This window comes from Tachypleus tridentatus, chromosome 6 (genome assembly GCF_004210375.1).
Source record: "Tachypleus tridentatus isolate NWPU-2018 chromosome 6, ASM421037v1, whole genome shotgun sequence".
In the NCBI taxonomy this organism is placed as follows: Eukaryota; Metazoa; Arthropoda; class Merostomata; order Xiphosura; family Limulidae; genus Tachypleus; species Tachypleus tridentatus.
Genome location: NC_134830.1, coordinates 125,493,769 through 125,519,914, shown reverse-complemented (window position 1 = coordinate 125,519,914; position 26,146 = coordinate 125,493,769). Strand labels below are relative to the sequence as shown.

The 26,146-nt window shown below is 36.4% G+C and overlaps 1 protein-coding gene across 1 annotated transcript in view; it reads right to left on the bottom strand.

Annotated features, from left to right (window-relative positions):
* The window catches only part of LOC143251716 (uncharacterized), a 40,293-nt gene that overhangs the window by 2,620 nt on the left and 11,527 nt on the right, over positions 1 to 26,146 (bottom strand). The window contains exons 2-5 of the mRNA XM_076502960.1: positions 9,209 to 9,298; positions 7,166 to 7,320; positions 3,858 to 4,004; positions 465 to 629 (exon numbers count right to left, since the gene is read on the bottom strand). Coding sequence (XP_076359075.1) covers positions 465 to 627 — 163 coding nt within the window. The 5' untranslated portion in view covers positions 628 to 629; positions 3,858 to 4,004; positions 7,166 to 7,320; positions 9,209 to 9,298. The remainder of the gene's footprint in view (positions 1 to 464; positions 630 to 3,857; positions 4,005 to 7,165; positions 7,321 to 9,208; positions 9,299 to 26,146) is intronic.

The following is a 26,146-nucleotide window of genomic DNA, read 5'->3' as shown; positions in this document are numbered from 1 at the left end:
TAGCTTATTAATGTACTGCAATGAAATTGTTTAAAAACAGAAGGAAAACAAGTAATTAAAAAAAATGCAGCATTAAGAATGATGTATGGATGGCAATACCAAAACGTACAGAAACAAGACAGAGATGAATACACAAAACCATACAATAAAAAAACTTTATAGGTAGCCAGTAAGTATTGAGTCGAGCTTAAGAACTCGTAGTTATTAGCACTACTTTATAGACTTTAAAGCACTACTGAGTTTAAATGCTTTTTATTCAAAGCTAAATTCATGTAACTGACAAAAATTCAACATTTAGTTGTAGATAAGTTTTTCTTGGAAAGATTTGGCTATTTATGCAGAGATTTTTGTATGGTTTTGTTTATTTATCTCTACCTTGTTTCTGTATTGTTCGCCTTGCCATCCCCACATTATACTTAATATTTACAATAATTTTGTTATTTGTAACATACAAACTACCATACCTTCCACACACCGCTTAAGGTGATCTATAGCTGACTGTTCACTCTTGTAACCAAGACGACAATGACAGACTCTGTCCAGGCTGCCGGTTTTCTCTACACAGTTACTGTTAGTATCGAATGCTATACACTGTTCGTGGTGGTCACACGGTAGGCCTACGGACATGACTAAAGTCACGGAAGAAAACATTATTAAAGGTTGTTTTCGTAATTCATTCACACTGAAGATTTCAAGAAAAATAAACTCCAGGTATCTCAAAGCAATTACACGAGTTTCTAAATTCATTTAATCTTCGGTGGGTTTAATAATAAGTTTTTATGTCGGACAGATGAAACTGGACTGGTGGAAATAATCAAAAATTAAAAAGTCTTAATACAAACTAGACAGAAAAACATACAGACAGTGACAGCAATAAAGTTATGGAAAACCTTTATATATATATATCTAGAGAGAGAGAGAGATAAACAGACAGACATGTATATATATAGAGAGAGATAAACAGACAGACATATATATATATAGAGAGAGAGATATAAACAGACAGACATATATATAGAGAGAGAGATAAACAGACAGACATATATATATAGAGAGAGAGAGATAAACAGACAGACATATATATATAGAGAGAGATAAACAGACAGACATATATATATATAGAGAGAGATAAACAGACAGACATATATATATATAGAGAGAGATAAACAGACAGACATATATATATATATAGAGAGAGAGATAAACAGACAGACATATATATATATATATAGAGAGAGAGAGAGATAAACAGAGACATATATACTCTTCAAAAAAAGAAACGCAAAAGGCAAAATATGAGACAAATTGTTAATAAGTTTATTCCGGGTAGTTCTGTATGACATGTGTGAAACTTTGCATATTGACTGCTGAACATCCAAAGTCTGCAAAGGCAAAGTCCACCCTCACTAGGTGAAGTTTAATGTCACTCAACGTCAATAACGAATATGCCCCCCGTGAGCATCAATAACTTCTTGACATCTCCTGCCCATGGAAGCGATGAGATGACGAATCACATCCTGTGGAATGGCTGTCCACTCTGCCTGCAAAGCTGCTGCAAGCTGAGGTAGAGTCTGCGGTTGAGGTTGTCGCCGTCGCAGACGTCGGTCCAACTCGTCCAAAAGATGTTCGATGGGGTTTAAATCTGGTGATCTGGAGGGCCAGGGAAGAACGTTGATGTTGTGGTGTCTCAAGAAGACAGTGGTGAGTCGGGCTGTGTGAGGACGGGCGTTGTCATGTTGAAAAACGTCGTTGACGTTCACCATGATGGGTTGCACATGGGGCCTAAGAATCTCGTCGACGTATCGTTGAGCAGTAAGATTCCCTCGAATGTGCAAAAGGTCTGTTATGGCATTGTAGGCGATGGCAGCACACATCATGACGCTGCCACCACCAAATCTGTCAACTTCCTGCACACAGTTTGCTGCAAAACGTTCACCTCGGCGACGGTAAACACGGGTCCTTCCATCCTGCCTACGAAGCATAAAACGTGATTCATCGCTGAACCAAACATGCCCCCATCGTCTATGAGGCGATACCCGATGTCCCCGAGTCCACTGCAGCCGTGCTTGACGATGTTGCTGGGTGAGGATGACGCTTCTGACTGGACGTCGAGGTCGGATTCCTGCATCTCGTAGACGGTTGCGTATGGTCTGATCGGAAATCCTACGCAGCCCTGGTATGGTTAAGGCAGTAGACGTCGCAGTGGTGGTCCTATCCCGAAAGTGACGTAACCGAATGTAGAGATCTTGTGCGGGCGTGGTCACACGAGGTCTGCCAGATCGTGGACGGTCACGAGTTGATCCATGTTGTTGGTGACGACATAGCCTTGCGATGGTGCTTGGGTGGACATTCACAGCTCTGGCAACATCTTATCGAGATTCGCCTGCTACCAAGCGACCAACAGAGTTGTTGCATTGTGCTTCAGTCAGTCTTGGCGTAACTGTATTGCGTGTCGGTGGATTAACACTGAGCTATGGAAACCGAGAACCCGTCACTTTTATAGGGATTTTGCACGTTGCACTTGCAGAACATGCAGATCTCTCAAACAAATTTATTGGACACGCATACGTTTTGGCGAAAAATCCGATGTTTTCCTCCGTTTTCAAAGTGCACAACTTTTATTGTCATTTTGGTCTGACAATCAGTGCCTTAACACGTGTAGCATCACATACTCTGAGCTTGTAACGTTATTACATATATTTCTCTTTAAAATAACAAAAATATCCCTTATGCGTTTCTTGTTTTGAAGAGTATATATATAGAGAGAGATAAACAGACACATATATATATATATATATATATAGATAAACAGACATATATCTATATACAGAGAGAGAGATAAACAGGCATATATATAGAGATAAACAGACAGACATACATATATATAGAGAGAGATAAACAGACAGACATATATATATAGATAAATAGACAGACATATATATACATAAAGAGAGAGATAAACAGACAGACATATATATATATATATAGAGAGAGATAAACAGACACATATATATAGAGAGAGATAAACAGACAGACATATATATATATAGAGAGAGAGAGAGATAAACAGACAGACATATATATATATAGAGAGAGAGAGAGACAGACATATATATATATAGAGAGAGATAAACAGACAGACATATATATATATATAGAGAGAGAGACATATATAGATATAGAGAGAGAGACAAACAGACAGACATATATATATAGAGAGAGATAAACAGACACATATATATAGAGAGAGATAAACAGACAGACATATATATATAGAGAGAGAGAGATAAAAGACAGACATATATATATATATATAGAGAGAGAGATAAAAGACAGACATATATATATATATAGAGAGAGAGAGATAAACAGACATATATATATAGAGAGAGAAAGATAAACGGACAGACATATAGAGAGAGATAAACAGACAAACATATATATATATAGAGAGAGATAAACAGACAGACATATATATATGAGAGAGAGAAATACACACAGACATATATATATGACAGAGAGAAATAAACACAGACATATATATAGAGAGATAAACAGAGAGACATATATATATAGATAAACAGACAGACATATATATATATAGATAAACAGACATATATAGAGAGAGCTAAACACAGACATATATATATATATCGAGAGAGAGAGATAAAAAGACGGACATATATATTTATAGAGAGAGAGATAACGAAACAGGACATATATATAGAGAGATAAACAGATAGACGGACATATATATATATAGAGAGAAAGAAATAAAGAGAAGGACAGATACATATTAAGAGAGAAACGGAGAGACAGATACACTGATAAAATGAGACAGGCAGCTGGTAACTCACTCTTTGCACACACTGTTTTCTCGATAGTCGCTACTTCAATAGTTCCTTTTCCACAAATACAAGAATGCGTCTCTGGGTCACATTTGACATCGCCCTGTATGAAAGAACAACCAGAAACGCTGGAACAGTGATGTTTCACATCCGTCTCTACGATAAAGAGGAATAAATTTTAAAACATCGAGTTAGAGAAAAACAACAACATGTTGAATGGAAGAAACCGTAATTAAAAGGACAGTAAGAATGAAAGAAAATTAACCAAGGTTCTTAGAAATTATATTAACAAAGAAAACGAAATGAAAACATTGTCAGATTAGGTTATTTTTAGATGAGTGTAAAAATGAACACGCTGAAACACCAGATAAGCGCTAATGATAGAAAGAAGACAGTAATAACGAAAGAATAAAGTGAAAAGAACGAAAACAAAACCAGTCAATTAAACAGAAGCAAAAAAGAAATAATAATTTGATAAATATCGTGAAAAAACAACAAACTAGCAACAAATGTAAAAAGTTGTGGTTAAAAATAAAGTTAAATACGTCACGTGAAGTTCACGTGTGTCAAAAATATCACTGAGGAAATTCTCAGTAAAACATCAGAAGAATTAGTGAGAGAAAATATAGTGTAAGATAAAAAGAATTTCAGTAACAACAAAAAACGTTATGAAAGCACAGTTTCACGGCTTTTCTGTCTTAACATCCGGAGACTTTAGGTGCACTTCCAGAGGGTCCCCGAAAGTATTCTGTTTCAAAAGTAAATAAAACCCAAATTAAGAGAAACAAATATATGTATTTATTTACTTCTGAACTTCGTTTGTTATCCTGAGTAGCAGCCTACAGAGAGAATAATTCTCCTCGTGATTCATGGCATGGGCACATTTTACTGACGTTACGATAGTACAAATTTCAACAATAAGCATCCCTTACGTTACGTAATTTTAACGTCTACTAACTGATTTACAACACATCACTGCATCGAGGTGCGACTGGACAAAACAAATGGTCTCAAGTAAAATCCTAGATGGCGTTCTTTATCGCGACTGATATGCAGTGCTCGAAACGAGGAGAATTAAGGGGAAAGTGCTGTTCCCCCTTGTTTGCAGAAGTAAAAAAAAACAAGTTCTGACCGTCAAATGCCTGCCTGTTCGTGAAAGCGCGTTTCTATTAGTAGATAAGCCGCTCATATATTTATATTTTATTTTTTCATTAAATTTTTTCACCACAAACAAAGATGTGACACACGAGCCGTATATTTTCTTGGAAATTTTAAAAGTACTACTGTTAAAGTTTTCTCCGTATCAGTACTATTGTTGAAGTTGTTTCCCTGTGTCAGTACTATTGTTAAAGTTTTCTCTGTGTCAGTACTATTGTTAAAGTTGTTTCCACGTCAAAATTATTGTTAAAGTTTTCTCTTTCTCAATAATATTGTTAAAGTTGTTTCCATGTCAGTACAATTGTTTTCTGTGTCAGTACTATTATTAAAGATGTTTCCCTGTATCAGTCCTGTTGTTAAAGTTTTTCTCTATGTGTCAGTACCGTTGTTAAAATTTTCTCTGTGTCAGTACTGTTGTTAAAGGACTTCAGTCTTGGTCTTTTCTGTAAAATAAAAGATAACATAAAGGCTGTTAACACCAAAAATCCTCTTCCCAAGATTCAAAAAATATTTAGACTAATACATCAAACTTCATATCCAACATTACGTAACTTCTGTTTGTTTGTTTTTGAATTTCGCGCAAAGCTACTCGAGGGCTATCTGCGCTAGCCGTCCCTAATTTAGCAGTGTAAGAATAGAGAGAAGGCAACTAGTCATCACCACCCACCGCTAACTCTTGGGCTACTCTTTTACAAACGAATAGTGGGATTGACAGTCACATTATAATGTCCCCATGGCTGAAAAGGAGATGCATGTTTGGTGCGACGGGGATGCGAACCCGCGACCCTCAGATTACGAGTCGCACGCCTTAACCCGCCTGGCTATGCCAGGCCCATAAGGTCTGAGACACGTAAATTTATCCTGGTAGCTAAAAGTGCACACAGTATTCGTGACGTATTAACTTTCTTGTATGACGTAAGTGCTAACGACGAGGGGATACGTTGTTCATCTGCTAGTTATCCATATCCACTCGGTGTCATTGTAAAGATAGTGAGTGCCTTTCAAGTTAACCGTAAGTCAACAGTCATACAAAAACAAATGACAATACATCTGTTAGTTGATAGAATGTAAATTAGTTAATGAAGTTTTCAGGAAGAAGGTAGAGTTTTGTTGAAAGAATAGACGATTAGACGAACGTATTCCAAATTACACTTTCTCTCACGTGGTTCTCAGAACTTACGTATATCATGGATTCTGACTCGTGCATACACACTATCACTGTACACATGTCCAAGACCCAACAGTGCTATTTGCTGAGCTTCGAAGCAGATACATTTTTACTTCAACTGGGTTTTTCGTTACTATGAAAAGCTCAGACAAATCACTTTGTAGCTTTGCGCAAAAAAAGAGAGGAAATCGAATTCCGGATGTATATAAAAATTTTGAATCTCATATGCGGTTGAAGTCACACCGAAAGGTTTATCCTAACTTGCAAGTTTCTACTTCCGAAATCTCCAGTTAATGCGTGTTTTTATTTTAATGCAACGGACAAAAGTATTTGAAATTGACGATGTACAGACACGCGATATAAATGTATCTACTATTAAGAAATAAAAAAACCCATCGATTTCGTTTAACCTCAATAATAATGATACTGAAGTACAGAAATGGGCTCGAACACAGTAATTTAGTGTTTTACTACCTACATATTTATTGGCCATATCCGTAATAGAATAAGGACGGCAGTAATAAATGATCTAGGTAACGTTGATCTCACGTCTTGGCTTCGCGAATATAAGTCAATCTAATTAATTTTACCCATTTAGTTGGGAACAAACTGAGCCTTGTAATTTACCAACGACCCCTAAAGGAATTTCTTTACTGTAGGGCTGATAGCTACAGGAAACTTCCGGAGGAAGTAATTGTATTAATTAAGACTTGGAGGTAGCTACACGTACACTCCGCATGGTTCACGTGAATTAATTTACTTCTGTTATATATTTTTATTAGAACGTCGAAAAGTGACTGATGTCCACTGAGGAAGGAACTTTGTGGTGTCTGTTTTCGACTGGAAATGAGCTGATAAGAATTTACAATGAAAATAACATGTTAAAACTATAAGTAATTTTTTTACACACAAGTTAAATATCTTAAAACTATTTTATTAAGAAATATTTATGTATACCTTTTAAAATATCCACATAAAAAACAAACCTTACCTGTGATAGCAGTAACTGTTGTTATTAAAGAGACAGCACCCCTAACGACGGACTTAACCAAACCAACGTTTCAACCAATAAGAGGCCTGATGTCGAAAACATTGTACACGATTTCTTTCTAGTTTGACTGTAGACCACGATGTGCTTTTAACTAGCTTTAAGGAGAAAAAAAGAGAAAGTAGTAGGAAACAATAATAATAAATGTGGATATTGTGATAGTTTTAAACTACTATAGAAAATATGACAATACATTGGAAAGTGTAATATGACAATTTTCATTTATAAAATAGTTCAATTGTAACTTTATGCTTTACACTCGAGCTAAAATAATAAAATCTCAGGTCTCCGTGGTGAGTCAGTGGTAAATTTCCGGATTTACAATACTAAAATCCGGGGTTCGATTCCTTGCTGAGCACAGAAAGCAGATAGCCCATTGTGTAGCTTTGCACTTAAAACAAATATGTAAGAAATAGCTCAAGAGAAAAAGAAAGCGAAATTTATTCAGAAAAGGCCACCGTACCATAAAATATGACGATAAACATTAACCCTATTTTCCCACCGAAGTTCTTAATTCATGTATTTTAATCTATAGCTTGTGCCAGGCGCAAGCAAGAAACTACGGAATACTTAGTGAGATACTAACTTTGTGATTATTGACCGTAATTTATCTATTTAAGTTTTCGCGTATGTGATGGTAAATCACCTATTCTACAAACAGGGTATCATATTAAACTACCTCAACATAGATAAACTATCTGCAAGAGGGCACTACTTAAGAGTGCTACAAGACAGCACTTTAATAAGAAATAATCAACTTTTATCAACTGTAGAAATTACAAAACATACAGTTTTAGAAGTAACTGTTGTACTAATACCCTCCACATTTATGGTGATGACCCTTGTCTCTACAGTCATTCACCAAAACACGAAAAGTAAAACAGTATACAAACAAGTTATAACCAAACAATGAAAGGGAGAGACTCATGTCTTCACTCCCAAACCGTGTATGTTGGTTTTCAAATGTAGGTATTGTGGAATACAACACCCAGTATCTTCTCTCCATATCGCCCCTGGTAGTTCAGCGGTAAATCTATGGATTTATACGCTAAAATCAGGGGTTCGATTCCCATCGGTTGGCTCAGTAGATAGCCCGATATGGCTTTGCTAAAAAAAAATAACATATACTCTATCATTCCCTTTAATTAAGTTGGTAATAATGGACAAAGATTTAAGCAGGTTTCTTTAATTAAGTTGGTAATAATAGACAACCGAGGGTCGCGGATTCGAATCCCCGTCGCACTAAACATGCTCGCCCTTTCAGCCGTGGGAGCGTTATAATGTGACAGTCAATCCCACTATTCGTTGGTAAAAGAGTAGCCCAAGAGTTGGCGGTGGGTGGTGATGACTAGCTGCCTTCCCTCTAGTCTTACACTGCTAAATTAGGGACGGTTAGCGCAGATAGCCCTCGTGTAGCTTTGCGCAAAATTCAAAACGAACAAACAATCGCTCCTGACAAAGAATTACCTAAGCTTAATGTCTTCCTTTTCGTGTATTTCTTATGATTACCAGGACAACTACTTGAAGTTTGTTCGGAAGACCCAAACATTGTTCAAAATTTAAAGCCAATGTTTTAATGGCAACGGTTTTTCTATGAATGTTTCATGTGAAACAATCTTTTAAAAAAAACGTTTTCAGTAGAAGGCAAAATATTTTGAGATTTCTGATAATCTTCAACTGTCCGATATTAATAACTATCTCTATATAGCTAAACACATTAAAAACAAATAAACAATGACGTATTTCATTATTACCAACTTAATTAAAGAAACCTGCTTAAATCTTTGTCTATTATTACTAACTTAATTAAAGAAACCTGCTTAAATCTTTGTCTATTATTACTAACTTAATTAAAGAAACCTGCTTAAATCTTTGTCCATTATTACTAAACAACAATGTTTTTCCTTCTTGAACACTGTTGGGTGTTCTTTATAGATTTTTAGCTGCTGATCATGAAAATCACATCCAAATTTATCCATCACGTACCGTTTCATCGAAATCTTCAATGTTGCTACAATGGAAAAACGATATCAGGGCAACTGGAATCCGTCAATGCTTGCTGACTACTGCTGGACACTGCAACGTGATGCACCGGACATTGAATACAAACGAAAAACAGGAGCAAAACACTTTTAATTATGTTGAACGTAATACCGTATTAGAAACATTTAACTGTCTATTTCTCAGAGTTCCTACGTGATGAAGCAAAACCAAAACTAATTTGTGCATACCCACCAGGTACCTGTCACAAATAGCAAAAATTTTTCAGGAAGCAAAACTTTTCAAAAAAATTGTGCAGTTTTACCAAATTAAATAAAGAAACCTGCTTAAGTCTGTGCCCATTATTACCAACTTAATTAAAGAAACCTGCTTAAATCTTTGTCCATTATTACCAACTTAATTAAAGAAACCTGCTTAAATCTTTGTCCATTATTACCAAGCCCCCCAGTGGCTCAGCGGTATGTCTACGGACTTACAACGCTAAAACCGGATTTCGATACCCATGGTGAGCAGAGCACAGATAGCTCCTTGTGTAGCTTTGTGCTTAATTCAAAACAACAACAACCATTATTACCAACTTAATTAAAGAAACCTGTTTAAAGCTTTGTCCATTTTAACAAATTAATTAAAGAAACTTGCTTATAGCTTTCTTCATTAAAGCTGTTTATAAACATAATTATTTTTTCATTATAAATAATGAACATAATTAACGGTGTATGACCTGTTAATTAGGGCGCTTGATTCGCAGTATTCGGGTTGGAATCCTGTCGTTGGGCATACTCGCCCTTTAAACCTTGGAGGCATTTTAATTTTACAGTGAGTCCCACTATTCGTTGATGAAAAATACTCGAAGAGTTAATGGTGTGGACTAGCTACCTTCTGTCAGTTTATCATTCAAAATTAGAGGTGGCTGGTACTGACATTCCTCGTATAGTTTTGTAAACAAACAAGTGTCACGTGAAGGTCGCCTGTCTTTGGAAGTGATGTTTTTATTACTGACAGTGATAGAGAGATGAAAGAGCTCATAAAATAATGGCTAGTTATGAGGAGATATTCTGGCTTGGGACGACTCACAGCTCATAACCTTCTAAGGCTTACCACTAGTTTAAGCGGACTCACCATTAAATATACCGTAACTACATATGGAGCGCAGCCCGGCATGGCCAGATGGTTAAGGCACTCGATTCGTAATCCGAGGGTTGCAGGTTCGAATCCCCGTAACACCAAACATGCTCACATTTTCAGCAGAAGGTGCGTTATAATGTGATTGTCAATTCCATTATTCATTGGTAAAAGAGTAGTCCAAGAGATAGCAGTGGGTGGTGAAGAATAGCTGCCTTCCCTCTAGTCTCACACTGCTAAATTAGGGACGGCTAGCGCAGATAGTCCTCGTGTAGCTTTGCGCATAAGTCAATTATTTTTTTACATAACGAAGTTTTTTCAGGTTTAAGAGTGGGTAAAAAACACTAAATGTATCGACTGTGTTAGTGTTATGGCCACTTAAACTCACATGACCCAACACGTAAGATAGTAATGATAAAAATACAATGTTAACACATTTACTAATAGGTCGTAGTCGTCCTTGGTCATCCCTCGCTGGTACAGAGGTAAGTCCACGGATTTTTACAATACAAAAATCAGGAGTTCGATTCCTCTTGCTGGATACAGGAGATAGCCTCATGTAGCTTTGCTGTAAGAAAAACACACACACACTTGTACTTGGTCCAGTCTGTTAGACTAAGTTAAAATACCATTTTAGTGTTCAGGGTTCGAAATTTTCTACTTAAAGCCGGACATGTCCGTTAAAAAATCACGTTTGACCGGCATTTTCCCATCTATCACCGGATATCGTGACCGGTGGTCATATTCCTAACATATCGGACACAAATACATCGTCCCCTCAAAAATAAGTGAGGCAAAAGCTGTGTATTCACAGCCCAAAGATTTTGCTTAAAAGTATATTCTATAATGAGTAGAAAATGACTTGCAAAATTTAAGATTTAATTTAAGACAAAAAATAAAACATATTTTAAAAAAACGGGCGTGAACGCTCACAGAATTGCGCTTTTCAGGTCGCCTTATCCGTGCCGTACCGGATAGTCACGTGACTGCCAAACATTCACGACGATCTGACCATGACGTCTGATAGTAAAAATACTCGAAAGTCTCACGATGTATTTCAATTTGGCTTCACGAGCAAGACTAACGAATCAGAAGACAATACTATGGAACCCCGAGTGAAAAAACCCAATTTTGTTGACTCAAGCCCAAGTGTTAAAGCAAAAACTGTTACTGCTAGTACTGGCACTAAGCCTACTCGTTGTTTCCAGGATGAATGGAATAGAGGCCAACCATGGCTGGAGTATAATAACACTACCGGACTGATGTTTTGCTCAATTTGTCAGGAGTATGACCAAAGTAGTGGAAAGCAGAAAAACACCTTCATAACAGGATCTTCCAACCTGAGAGCAAATACTGTTAAGGAGCATGAAAACAGTCGTGCCCACAGTCTAAAGTTGTCAAGCTAAGACAGCAAAATAAACACTTGATTTAACTCCCATGATGAAAGAATTGAGCGGACTTAACCAGACTGAGAAAGATTGTTTGCTTGTGCTGTTCAGGACTGCCCTTTACATGGCTTTGAATGCCAAGCCATTCAGCGATTTTCAAGAGCTTCTGTTGCTGCAAGAGCACAACTTTGGTATGAACTTAACCGAACATTATGCCAATGACAAACAACAGTTATCTTTATGAAGTATATTGCAGAAACAATTAGAATTAATGTCAGATCTCGTCTGCACACCTCATTATTCTTTGGCATTATGACTGACGGCTCAACAGACACTGCCAACATTGAGCAGGAGATAGTCTATGTAAGATACTTGGACAGTGCCTGTTATTCAGTAATAGTGTCCTGTGTCTGCAGTCAGTTGAGAAGACTGATTCTGAACACTTGCTACAAGCACTTAGTTCATGTAAAGGTTTCTTAATTTCGTGGGATGAGAATTTTCTGGATTTATCCTGAATTCCTAATTAAGAAAAATTAAAATGGACAATATTTCATGTACATTTGTGTTTTAATTCAGGTTTACATAGTCACTCCATTATTAATATACATCAGCGAAAACTCAAGCATTTTTCAATTGATTTAAACCAAGAAGAACCATGTATTTACCACTGACAGAATTGGCGCTTAACCTAACACAACTAGCGTAATAGATAATGGAGCAATTGAATTTTCAAAGTACAAATTTACATTTTGTTTTTGTTTTTTTATAAAAGGTAACTAATATTGGGTACTAATTTTTTGTACTTGCAGCATTGTTCATATATGGCAAGTTTCCCGACTGGCTTGAATCAACTGTATGCCTGACAGCTGATGGGGCAGCTGTCAATTTTGGCACAAATAAAGGACTTGTCAACAGATTGAAGGCGCGTAAACCTCATTTGATAGGGATCCACTGTGTTAGTCACAGATTGGAACTTGCAATTAAGAAGACCATCAAGAACATCCCATACCTTGATAGTATCCAAACCTTTTTAGAAAACCTATGGAAGTTTTATGACAATTCGCCACAGAACTGGGCTGACCTCAAAGAAGCTGGTAAAGCCAACAGCATTGTTGCTAGAAAACCAACAAAAGGGACAGGAACCCGGTGGGTAGCCTACAAAGAGTGCGCTCTGGAGTCAGTTTCTCATAACTGGCCAGCTTTAGTGGAGCATTTGTATCAAGTAAAGCTGCATGACAAGGGGAACGTGGACAGAAAGCTGCAGGATTATACAGTTCTTTGACAAGCCTTAAATTCATCCTGTACATGGACATACTCTTGACAGTTCTGCCTGTTTTGACATCTCTTAGTCTCAAAATTCAAGACAATTCTGCTACTGTGAACAATGTTTCTGACAAACTCGCTGTTTGCAAAGAGAAGCTGGGCAATCTGAATCATGTTGAGAGATCCCAGAAAATTTTTAAAGAGCTCACAACATGTGAACAAACTGGCAAGTGGTTACTTTGAGGAAAGATGATTGCTATTAGTGGTCAGACAAGGGCCAGAGGCTGAAAAAGTGCCACAAAAGAGACAGTTGCTCAATCTGTGGCTGAAGAAGCTGCCATCTTCATAGGTAAAATTGTCACATACTTGAGTGAGAAATTTGAAGAATTTGATAAGGGTTTTATTGGTGCCTTTCAAATTTTTGAACCAAGCAACTGGCCTAAAAGCAAGGAAGCATTGTCACCTTATGGCCATAATGAGCTCCAGACACTATTGGACCACTTTGGTGCTCTGCTAGAAGCTAAGGGTGTCAACATTGCAGCTGATATTTGCCAAGCTGACTTACACGAGACACTGCTCAAAGCCACAAGATTTGCTAAATCAGATGAGTCCCTGGCTAGTAGTGCAAGTGGATTATGGGCCCACATGTTAAATCAAATTACTGTTGAGAACGGTAAACCTTTCCCTGGATCAACAGTGTTGGCCTTGGTATGCCTCATGCAGGTGATTTCCGTGACATCTGCTGAACCAGAACGTGGATTTTTCCAGATGGCAGTTATTAAGGATGACTGGCGGTCCAAACTAATAAATGATTCTCTTAATGACTTGATAACAATAAAATTAGCTAAGAATAAGACCTGTGATCTTGCAAGCACAGAATTACTGTGCAAATCAGTAGAATCCTGGTGGAAGGACAGTAAAAAACCAGACGATTTGTGAGTCCACATGGAACTTACACACACATCAGCTGATATCTTAGTGCTGGATGACTAAATCTACCAGTTTGATTGATGTGTCATTTTTAATGGATACAAGGCTTGTTGCCACTTGCTTTGAAATAATGTTTCAGTGCCATAAATAAAATGATTCTGTTTTATATAATAATTGTCTCTACTTGATTTCTTGTTTTCGGTAATGTCCGGGGACAATTTTGAGGTGTCCTGCTAAAATTTCAAATGTCCGGCAAGTTTCACTGTCCAGTAGGACATGTGTCCTGCTGAAAATTTAGAACATTTCTACCCCTGGTGTTTATCTGTCTCTTTGAAACACGTGCTTCACGAATACGTTTGTAGTTATAAAGACGTGGAAAAAAAGAAATTAGATTATAAATTCGCCATACAAATGAAAAAAAAAAAGAATATGAATATTTAAAGTAATGAAGTTTCTTTGTTGTTAAGTGCAACGATACAGAATGGGCTGTCTATCTGTGTTGTGCCAACCACAGGTATAGAAACCCGATTTTTAGCGTTTCAAGCCCTCTGCCTTACGGTTAAGCCACTAGGAGACGTTATGAAGAATGAAACAAATTAAACTGTTGTCATAACTGTTTATAAAATGTGAGTGTTAATGATATAAACAGCTACCTAAGTGAAACTGATAAGAATTGTAGCAGAAAATATAACGCATGCATACTACTTTTCATTACGAAATAATAATTACGTAAAAACATTAAGCCTAGTTTTCAGTTACATCCAACATACTAGTTACGTAAGCGTGGTAATTAATACCCAGAAACGCCACGAAATAGGGACCCCTGTGGTGATAGCTCTTTTCGCCAGTGTGTTTTTGTGTATTTTCCAAACTATTCCACGTTTAAAAAAAATGCAGTTTATGTATTTAAATACAATCTTTACTATACTGTAACAAACTTAGGCTTAATAACAAGACTGACCTTTAATTACATCGGTTTCAGTATTAACAAGTAAATAAAGGATTAGCTAGATTTTTTTTTTTATACTCTGTAAAGATGATCATGAAAACACACTCCAGGAACCAGAGGTTTTTCAGGCAAAACAGCACCTTCCTCTAGAGAAATGTGCCGAGCTAGCAAATTGAATCATTTTGAAGATTTATTGAAAAACTTTATAAAACGTGCAACTACGCGCTCCAGAGGCTCACTTACATCCTCACTGGGTCCAAATCTTTCTCGCCACTGTTGTTGAGTAAGAAATGTTATTGGACTTTCAAACAAGTTTTGAGCAAAACTGTTTAGTTTGTGTAGAAAAATTGCATAGTTTACTGATAAAAGATTAAAAATTTCACAATGACTGGCTAACCCTCGTCAGATGTGTCATAAATCTTCGAGAAACTAATAGAAATATTACTATTGCTCTCAACAGAATGAAAATCAAATATTTTTTTTTATTTGGAGATTTTATTGCTATACAGTTTGATCAATTTTGTTGGATTTTTTTCTAAATCACGGAAAATCCTAGCGTTCACATTATGCACTAATATGTGATTAAATTTGAAAATCAAGTTCTTCATTTCACTACATCTTTCCAATAAATTGTATTTGAAACCAGGCAGACTTAATCTTTAGCGTACCGGGCTGCGTCTTCACTGTTCAAAACATCCTACCCGTTCTTCTCTTCAAAGTGCCGAACACAGCGTTTCTAACGGTGGTTTCTACTAGCTGGTTGAGCTGTTCAGTTAGAAATCCGAAATTGGAGACGCTAGGGAGCTCTGGCAGCCGTTTCGCATAAATTTTATTCCGTCTGGAAATTCCAGTTTAAAACTGCACATCCGTTTTCCTTAAAACACTGTTAAACCAGAATTTCGTTTCGGTAAAGTATAAGGCTTTAGATTCTGATGCTATAAGATCCAGTTATGAACATAAAATAAAATTCTGTTCTCACGGAACAAGCTGTCGCCGGAAGCATATAAATGTTGACATCTTAAAACTCAGTTGTATTTCTGTTTCGGGATTTACAGTTGTTGAAGTATTGCGAAAAGATCCTTCTAGAACAATGGTTCCCAAGCTTCTTTATGCCCCGCACCCCTAACAAAATTTTAATATGTTCTCGCACCCCTGTTTGGGAACCATTGTTCTAGAACATATTATAGACATTCTCCCCTCCATCCTATTCTAACGTCAGATGCAATAATAAACAAGCTTTTACTTTTTATTTATATCTATCACAGAAGATTGGATCTGAATGCCTACATCGGAACGAGCTTAAAGAACACATCAACAGAGGGCTTCAGTTGGTAATAAAACAAACAGAAGGTTAACTTAATTTAGACATATTTATCATTTTTTTTCGTCGTTATATCTCGCGCTCTTGAAGAGTTCCTTACTTTTTCTTATATTTTCTGCAGATAATGTGAGCATTAATTACATATGTAAATTGAAAAAGAAAACGAAACTACCTACCTGGTCGAAAGAGTCAACACTTGTTTTGAATTTTCCGATTGGATTCATCAAATTTAGTTTTTTGTTTGTTTTTTACAGTAGATGGAATCTTTCTTTCGATTAATCTTCTAAACAATGCTTTTTTCTTGACAATAGGAACCTTCATAAAAAGCTTGACAACGAGAACGAAAAATGTTTTTAACTATGTCTCTTTTTAGACATTGCCAACCTAGTGTACATAATACAAGCATCACTGAATTGATTGCTCGTGAGTTGCCATGACAACCCTCCCTGAGCAGGGCCTAACAAAGATAGTGTCAGCAACTAATGTATAACGAAACCCTGTGGAACCCCCCTATCAACCAAAATCGGAGATCCGTCAAAATGACTCGTCTGAGAAAAATTTCGTTTTACGAAAATTCTTTTTATCTCTCTTTCTCTTTGGTCTAGTGATGTATCGTTTTACATAATTCGCCCATATAGATGGACAACGTAACCCTTTCATTAGAAATATAATAATTATGCTAACCACTTTTAAACTATTTTATATTTATTGCAACGCTATTAAAGATATATGTTGCCGCCCTAAAATTTCAGCTATAGACCAGGGTTTATCATGATAAACGCAAACGAACTTGGCAGGGGTTTAGTTTATAGAGAGAAAAGTCTGAAGAATTCTCTCTCCAGCTGGGGTGGTCAGGAACGTTGTGGTTTCTCTTCGTCCCCTCACGTGAAAGATTATTGAAATTTACATGGAAGTTTGTCTGTTTATTATGATATCAGTAACCATCCATGATAAAGGACTGACTGTCAGTCTTAAAACACGCCCACAAGTCTTGTAGGATAAGGAAAATATTTTCTGCAATCACACTGATTCGAGCCTGGCCTATCACCTCTAAGAATTCAGAGCTCTACAAAAGGGCCGCGCTCATATCTAGACAAATAAAGTAAAAGGTAGCCATTCTGAGTAAACTTGAATGAGTGTTATTCCGTAAGATGCGAAAAGAAAACCTTGTATAAACGATAATGAGGAATAATTTGACACGTTTAAATGAAAGCTTTCTGGTTTATTTTCTGTGATGTTTCGAACAGACGTCCTTTGTCAGGCAGTAAAGACCGAGTTACAATGGAATTAGGCTCGAATCTTCGCAGAAAATAAACTAAAAAACAATTTCATTTAGACGTGTCAATTTATATTTTATTATCGTTTATCCAAGTTCTAACTACAGCCACTAGTTCAATGTCATTCATTATCGAATAAACAGTGCCATTAGGAGTGGATTTACTACTTACTGTTGAGCCACCAGAAAGCCTGGGAGCGTATAACTCTATAAAATTTTATTTCAATACTCGTGAAACGCAGAGCACGGATAAAATGGGAAGCTGTAGCAGTCACAAATAGTTACACCTTCTAATGACGTTAAACCTAACGTGTCATATAGAGTTGTATGCTACGAAATGGGCTATCTGTGCTGTGCCCACCACAAGTATAAAACCCCGATTTTTAGCGTTACATGCCTTCAGACGTACCACTTGACCGTCATGGCCAGGTGATGAGGGTGCTCAACTCGTAATCCGAACCTTACGGGTTGGAATCACCTTTTCACCAAGCATGCTCGCCCCTTCAGCCGTGGGAGCGTTATAACGTGACGGTCAATCTCACTATTCGTTAGCAAAAAGAGTAAACCCAAGCGTTGGTGGTGGATGGTGATGATAAGCTGCCATCCCTCTAGTCTCACATTGCTAAATTAGGGACGGCTAGCGCAGATAGCTCTCAATTCAGAAACAAACAAAACCTTCAAACGAAGCTTAAATTAAAAATTATTATATAATCAAACATAATAATCATGCAACAGTAGTGCCCCTAGTGGCACAATAATATGTTTATGGACTTCGCTAAAAATCTGTTTTAGATACGCGTAGTGGGTAAAGCACAGACGACCCATTTATGTAACTTTGCGCTTAATTACAAACAGATAAGCAAGAGTAGTTAGATGAAAAGCGGTTGGTGGCGCTCTAGGTCAAGACAAATAAAACATCATAGGTAAGGTTAAAAATTGCTTTTTTTTTTGCTTGTATCTTTCAAAGCTATAGATTTGTTAATTAATTTATTTTTCTCTTAAGCTTTTATTGGTTGTTTTATATGTTGCTTATTTCCCTTATTCGTAAGTAAATTTCACGGGTGGTGATAATCAAGCGTCAGGCCTGAAACATGGAATCGATTACGGGAGCGTAACAGAAAATAAAATTACCCTTTGGTATTAGTTCCTTTAATTTGCAAACAACACGTCATCTAACTGCAGGAAATGTACGTATCAGAGGCGTGGTAAGTTTGACAACTAGATGGATACAATTATCATTACTATAAGCGTGAATAAACTTCTGATTAAATTTCAGAATAACTAACACTTTTCTCAACTTTTAACAACATGGTGTATAGTGTGTTTCGTTTTTACCTTCGTTCTATTTTAGTTGATTTGACAACTGTTACTCTGAACGTTCGTGATGATTCACGTGAGTTGTTTTTAAAATGACAAGGTTAAAATGTTCGCTAAGTTTAGATACTAAGTTGTTCTGAAAACAATGTTCAACCGTGATCACACTCAACTAGTATAGAAACACTAACTTTCGTAAACGTGATTTTTTCTTGTTCTTTCACTGTTTGTTTGTAAGGTTTGTAGCAAAGTAACACTGGGCTATCTGCTGTGTGTCCACTACATGGAATCGAACCGTGGAATTACTGTTGTCTCACCTGTTGTCTTTGGTCTTTTAGTGAACGGCCCGGCATGGCCAGGTGGATTAAGGCCTTCGACTCGTAATCTGAGGGTGGTGGGTTCGAATCCCCGTCGTGCCAAACATGCTCGCCCTTTCAGCCGTGGGAGAGTTATAATGTGGCAGTCAATCTCAAGAGTTGGCGGTGGGTAGTGTTGACTAGCTGCCTTCCCTGTAGTCTTACACTGCTAAATTAGGGACGGCTAATGCAGATAGCCCTTGTGTAGCTTTGCACGAAATTCAAAACAAAACAAACCTTGTAGTGAACAAGGGAGGAACGTTAGCAAAAAAAAAAAAAAAGAGAGAATAACCAGAGAGCTGGTTGCGGCTAGCGCTAACTATTTACCTTCCCTCTAGTGTTTCACTGCTGAATTAGGGACAGGTGCCTGGATATAAAACGAGCAGCACCAGGTGAATGTACACGAGAAACATCGATTATGTGTCAGCATTTGATGTGCCCAACGGTCGTACGCGTCCTCGGGACTCAAAAACAATTATGTGATGATATTATAGAGGGTAGCACTTTATCATAACTTTTTATTTCTGAACTTATAGACTGAAGTTCAAGGTTTTACATGTCTTCCAAAATTTATCTGTTTTAATATTATCATTAAGTTTGGTTTTCGTGTTTCCATTTGCTCAATTTTTGGAACTTAATAAGTTATTTCATAAAGTAACAAACGTCGTGAAATGATTAGAAAATCGAGTTTGTCAAATTAAAACAATAGGTTAATACATTAATAGATCCATGCACTAATATTTAATGCAGTGAATAATAAAATTAGGAAACAAAGGCTAATAAACACATGTTGAGAAGGAAAACTATAGGGAAAGATGTGAGTCTAATAATATTAAATGTAAATAAGTCCTTGAAATTATTCAGCGAAAATAGGCTGGCGTACTTATGACTACATTTCAGAATATTCGTGCAGAAATATACCAAGGACCTTATGCTCCTAATGGGCTATAGAGGGCAGAAAGCTAGAAGAGTCATTCATAGAGTACACCCACACTAACGAAACGCGATCCACGAATCCTCGAATTAACAACTGGACACGCTAGCCATTAGGCTATCCTCAAACTATTATGGATTGTAACAAACCGAGAGCATTCTCTCTCTTTTCGCACGCGTATACATTTTGTTGCGTGTTTTACTGACGTTTTGCTCATGCGCGTTAAAAGAACAAACAGAAGGTTAGTAAACGTTATGTCAATCCACAATACCTGCTATCGAACCAGCCCTGTAGTTTTAATGTAGCTTTGCATCTCGCGATAGTTAAAGAAAAAAAAAAAAACACCATTAGCAACAACGAGTCCGTAAATGTGGCCCCTATCTCCCGACATTTTGATTGGATATCTTTAACGTTCGTGAACAAAATTGGCATGTCAGTGAATAAGATATCTTAATACACGTTTAGAGGTGACAGCAAAAAGTCTGGTTCATTTTCACAGACAGTTATGTAACAAACTGAGTGATGCAAATCATAGTACTGGTTTAATCTCGGTACGAAGTCTTAAGAAGGTGGCTTGTTAAACACAAGTTGCTACCTGCGCTGCGGCACTGCTTGGATCGAATTCTGGATTTTAAAGTTTCTTAGTCGTTAGTTTCGAATGAAAAGACTGGTATGTAAAAGTTCGTTTTCTATAAGAATATCTATTGAACATTTACACTATTTACAAATAAACATACATACGTCGCCTTTATGGTAATTATTTTGTTTATTTTAAAACAAAATCACATTGGACTATCTGCTTTGTTCACTGCGAGGAATCAAACCCGCATTTTAGCGAACTATCTCACCAGGGAATAAATACTTTGTTAACTTTGAAATTCAAAGGAGAATTAACAACTTAAACAAAAAACAGAAATTCAACAAGATTAAAGAACTTATGACTTTGCACGAAATGAAGTCCGTTTTCTTAGTGTAGAAACTCGAGAAAGGGTTAAAGACTGAAGAGCTATCTTATATATATATATATATAAGAAAAAATACATTTATATGTTGTTAAAGATTAATATATACTGTATCAGAAATTCCCCGCAGAAGCAGAAGTAAAACACATTACACTAATACTTTTTTCACCAAAATTATCATCGAATCTACACATACAAGATAACGTTTCTTAAAACAGATAGGCCCTGCATGACCAGGTGGTTAGCGGCTCTCGACTCGTAAGCTGATGGTCGCTGGTTCGAATTCCCGTCCCACCAAACATGCTCGCTCTTTCATCCGTGGGGCGTTATAATGTTACGGTCAATCCCACTATTCGTTGGTAAAAGAGTGTCCCAAGAGTTGGCGGTGGGTGGTAATGACTGGCTGCTTTCCCTCTAGTCTTACACTGCTAAATTAGGGACGGCTAGCGCAGGTAGCCCTCGCGTAGCTTGGAACGAAATTCAAAAAAACAAACAAACGTAAAACAGATATTCAGTTTCCTCTACAGGATTAAATTATTTATACTGTTATATTGTAAATTAAAAGATATTTCTATAGATCAGTTAACTTCTGTTTCATAAACGAATTAAATATTTGTCACAAGAGAAACAATCATATGATTTCCACGTGTGGTAACATTTTCTAAAACAAATATGTAACGCATTCTACAAGATTAAATTTATTAACATATCAATTAAACCTATAAAACAGAAATTTGAGTACGTTGGTGGCCCCCTAGTGGTTCTGTGTTAAGTCTGTTGGTTTATAACACTGAAAACCAGGTTTGATACTTAAGGTGAGTATAGCAAAGACAATGCATACAGACAAGTGTGTGTGTGTAAACCGCACAGAAAATCTAACACAAAAAGAAATAAGAGGGAATCCACAATAGCCGCGGCAGTTGAAATTCTTGTAGGCAGAATTAGAGTAAATTAATAAGACATTGGGCATGGTTAAATACATCAATCGAAAGGGTCTGAGTCTAGAACTGTAGTTAGATCTCAAATCAGTCGAGAGATGACGGACCAACGAGCTAAAAGTTTACACCTGAAAACACAGAGCCATTCTATGACTTCATGCTGCGGCTAAAAAATGGGAAAGATTAGATACAAAAGTAATAAAATCTAGAAAACTTTAAACTAGATTGTATAGCTTTGTGTTTAATAACAAACAAACAAAAGTAGTTAGATTAATATATGTTTTATGTAGTAAACCAATTTATTTTAGAAGTATGCACACTGTAAACGACTAAGTGCGTTTTTTGTCCACTCACACACATGCAGCTTTGGTGCGTTTCTCACTGACGTTCAGGTCACGCAAGTAAACACAACGTTACTAAATATGTGTCAATCCGTGGTGTGTGTTCTTATCGAACCAGCCCTGTAGTTTGAACACAGCTTTACATATCATAATAATGAAAAAGACAGTCTATGAACTACTGGCATTTCCACTGAAAACAATAAAAAAAGAAACAACAGATAGCTGTCATGGTGTTTTCTTTATTCGCGAAAAGCACGTTTCTCTAAACTTCATCTTACTGGGTGGAAATCCTGTTTATATAGCTTGCTTTCTAAGGTTTAAATTTAAATATTAGGCCTAAGTAGTGTTCTCATTCATTAAAAATATACCTACCTCAAAATATTAGGCCTAAGTACTGTTTGTTTTCAGTAAGAATATATCCACCTCAGCCTACGTATTGTTCGTTGTCATGAAAAATATACTCATTTTGAAATGCTAGGCCTAACTAATATTCTCATTCATAAAAAATATATCAACCTTAAAATATTAGGCTTAATACTGTGCATTGTTATGAAAAATTATATATACATCTTGAAATACTAGGCTTAAATTTAGATCTTTCTCATTCATAACAAATATACCAATAATGAATATCACACCTACATTATCATTACCGCAGTCCTTATACAAGTAATTAAGTTTCAGTGTTCCTGAGCCCTTTGCTAAAATGTTGACGCTTAAGTTTAGTTGTAACTTAATATGTTGCAATACAAGCATAGGCCACTTAACCTGTGACCAAAGATGTAGATACCCTGTGTAAAATACACTTCATTATATCTTAGTAAACAACCAGTAAAATTTCTTTTATATTAGTTATGGAATCAAACATTTTCAGTTAATAATCTCATAAAAAGATTCGAAAGAGATAAATAAGTAACTTTTCAAGTGTTCCAACATTAGCCAGTGTTTTTAATACGTGTGTGTGTGTGTGTTTCTTATAGAAAAGCCACATCGGGTTATCCGCTGAGCCCACCGAACGGAATCGAACCGCTGATTTTAGCGTTGTAAATCCGTGTACATACCGCTGTACTAGCGGGGGGCGTTTTTAATAGGAGTGTTAATATTTGTATGAATTACGTTATTGGGACTATCACCGTTATTTCAGTTGTTTTTTTAACATTCACACCATGTTTAAGAACCCGACTAATCTACGTAAGTTCTCACCTGAGGTTTAGCCGCAATTTCCATGCAAATAAACGTGCTCTATAATTTATTATATGATGGTAAAAATGAAAACATCGAGACCAAACGTTTTGTTAACATTAGCTGAAAGAAGACGTTTTTGTAGAAATTTCACGCTAGAGGGAACAAATACGATGTGGACTTCAAGAATTTTAAAATAATTGCCAAAGACTGTTACTTTAAAAGGAGAGAAAATTAAACAAACCGTTACAGTAGCAGCCAATGACTGTGGTCCTCCTACAGGTATTAACCAAAATCATGGATTCCCCTCACACTTACTGATTACCTTTTAAATTTAAATTTTTCTTTGTTATTTCATTCTATCTATCTTACTTTATTTATATATTTATACTGTTGATCATATCATATGTTAACAAACCGGATTGATAATATTGCTTGCTATGTTTTTGGCCTTGTTTTATTATCTCATTAGGCTTCGGGTTTACTATTGTAAAGAAACACAAGGTACGTTCAAATTTTGTTAATTGTAATTCGAATTGTTCCGTTAGATACTGTTGTTTATTATACGTCTCGTACATGTAGAAAGCTTAAGTAATTGAGCTGAAAGATTGTGCGTTAAACACTAAATGTAATGATTGTCCAAGTAAATTATCCAATACAAATGTTTTTGTAGGTAAGCTTTCTTCAATCTGCGCCTTCTTTCAACACACGGTTGCGATGTAAATCCCCAGAACAAAGTAGTAAAGTGAATTATGACTTGACTACGAAAGATTGTTCAAATAATGATTTATCAAACGTCACACGTCATAACCAACTTATCAAACGTCTTTTTTTTTCTTAACGCATTATCATTTAATTACGAAAATTTTATTGTATCTGACCTATTGTGATGAACTTTACTATATCCGACTGAATCTGATAAGTGCTGACGATAGTGACGATAACAAAGGACAGTGATATTGAAAAACTTTATTTTGTTTTTGTTTTTATGAATTTCGCGCAAAGCTACATGAGGGCTATCTGCGCTTTGAAAAACTTGTCATTAAGCCTATGCTGCCTACGAACGGAAGACGGGTGTGTGTTCGAACAGTTGGTTTATAGTTCGAAAGTTTGTAGCATAAATACTGTTTTTTTTCCTAAATATAGTGAAAGACGTCAACCAAATCTTTAGTTTATTTCCATAGAATCTAAAGGTTTCATGGAGAAGATTTTGGTAATCTGGTTTAGTTCAAGGTATCTAACACATTATAAGATTTATAACGCTATAGTACCGTTTCTTGTTGAAACATTACCAGTAACTTGCCCTTATTTTCTAGCGAGCCACGTTCGTCTCAAATCACCATTTAAGTTACCATGTGAATTACTAAATACTGTTTCGTATCAGTCAAAAGAAAATAGAGTCATTATGCGTCACAAGAGAGAACCTTGCATGACCTACTGTAACAAAAAAGTTCACGTGCTAGTGGCCAGAGTCATTATCAAACGGATCACGTGACATAAACTGCTGTGTCCTGTAATGGAGCTTAGCGCGTGCTAGGTAGCCTTCACTTTGTCAAATATGTACCTCAAAGAAAGGTAAATTAAACGTTCCTAACAAAATATTCTGGAGTCTTCAGTCATGCAAAAAATATTTTATTGGACGCTGTCATGAAATTAATTGGCATGACTATCAGTGTTCTGATATAGTTTAAGAACCGAAGTTACTAGCAAAATAACTTTTCTTTCTACTTTTTATGAAAATATGTCCCATTGTCGTCTGAGAAATTATCATGGCTAAAATACTCCAACTAATGAGATCCCTAGAAAACATGTTATAGTGTGTAACGTTCCTACACCCTATTTCCTCTCCAAAACTTCTCCTGCCAAGATGTGACGTCACACAATGTAAATCTAATGTTACCATGTTCCATTTCGACTTCCCTAAACTTTGTCCTTCAACAGGTGACACAATGTAAATCTAATGTTACCATATTCCATCCCGACTTCCCTAAATTTGTCCTTCAACAGGTGACACAACACAATATAAATCTAATGTTACCATATTCCATTCCGACTTCCCTAAACTTTATCCTTCAACAGGAGACACAATGTAAATTTAATGTTACTAAATTCCATTTTTTAATCCCCTCACTACCTTGGAATCAACCATCGCTCATTTTCTCCAAACTCAAAGATTCAGGGGTCATGTCACAGCTTTTTGAAAATAAGAGTTTGGGAAAAAAAAACGGCTCAGTATATCTATCCACTAGGTGAAACTCGCAGAACTGAAACACTGTAAAGTCATTTCAGTGATACAACAGTTTCTCAGAGGAGTCACTGAGATGCGACTATCCATTTAATACTTCAAATTATAAAAACTGTGTTTGATAAATATGACGAAGATAGTTATGTTCGAGTGAAAGTACCTCCTAAAAGATAGTTCAAATTGTCGTTATAATTTGGCTTTATTACTGAAGAAAGGTGGACAGTCCTTAATAATTAACGTACCGGGCTGAAGACAAAAGGCCTCGACATTTCGCTGAACACACTTCAAACTTTCGGCTGTGGGTGCGTTGTAAAAGCGACTATCAGTGTCGCTATTCGGTAAGGAATTGATTGGTGTAAGGTGGATGCTGCTTACAAGTTGCCCCCCACCTCTCCCCTCAAT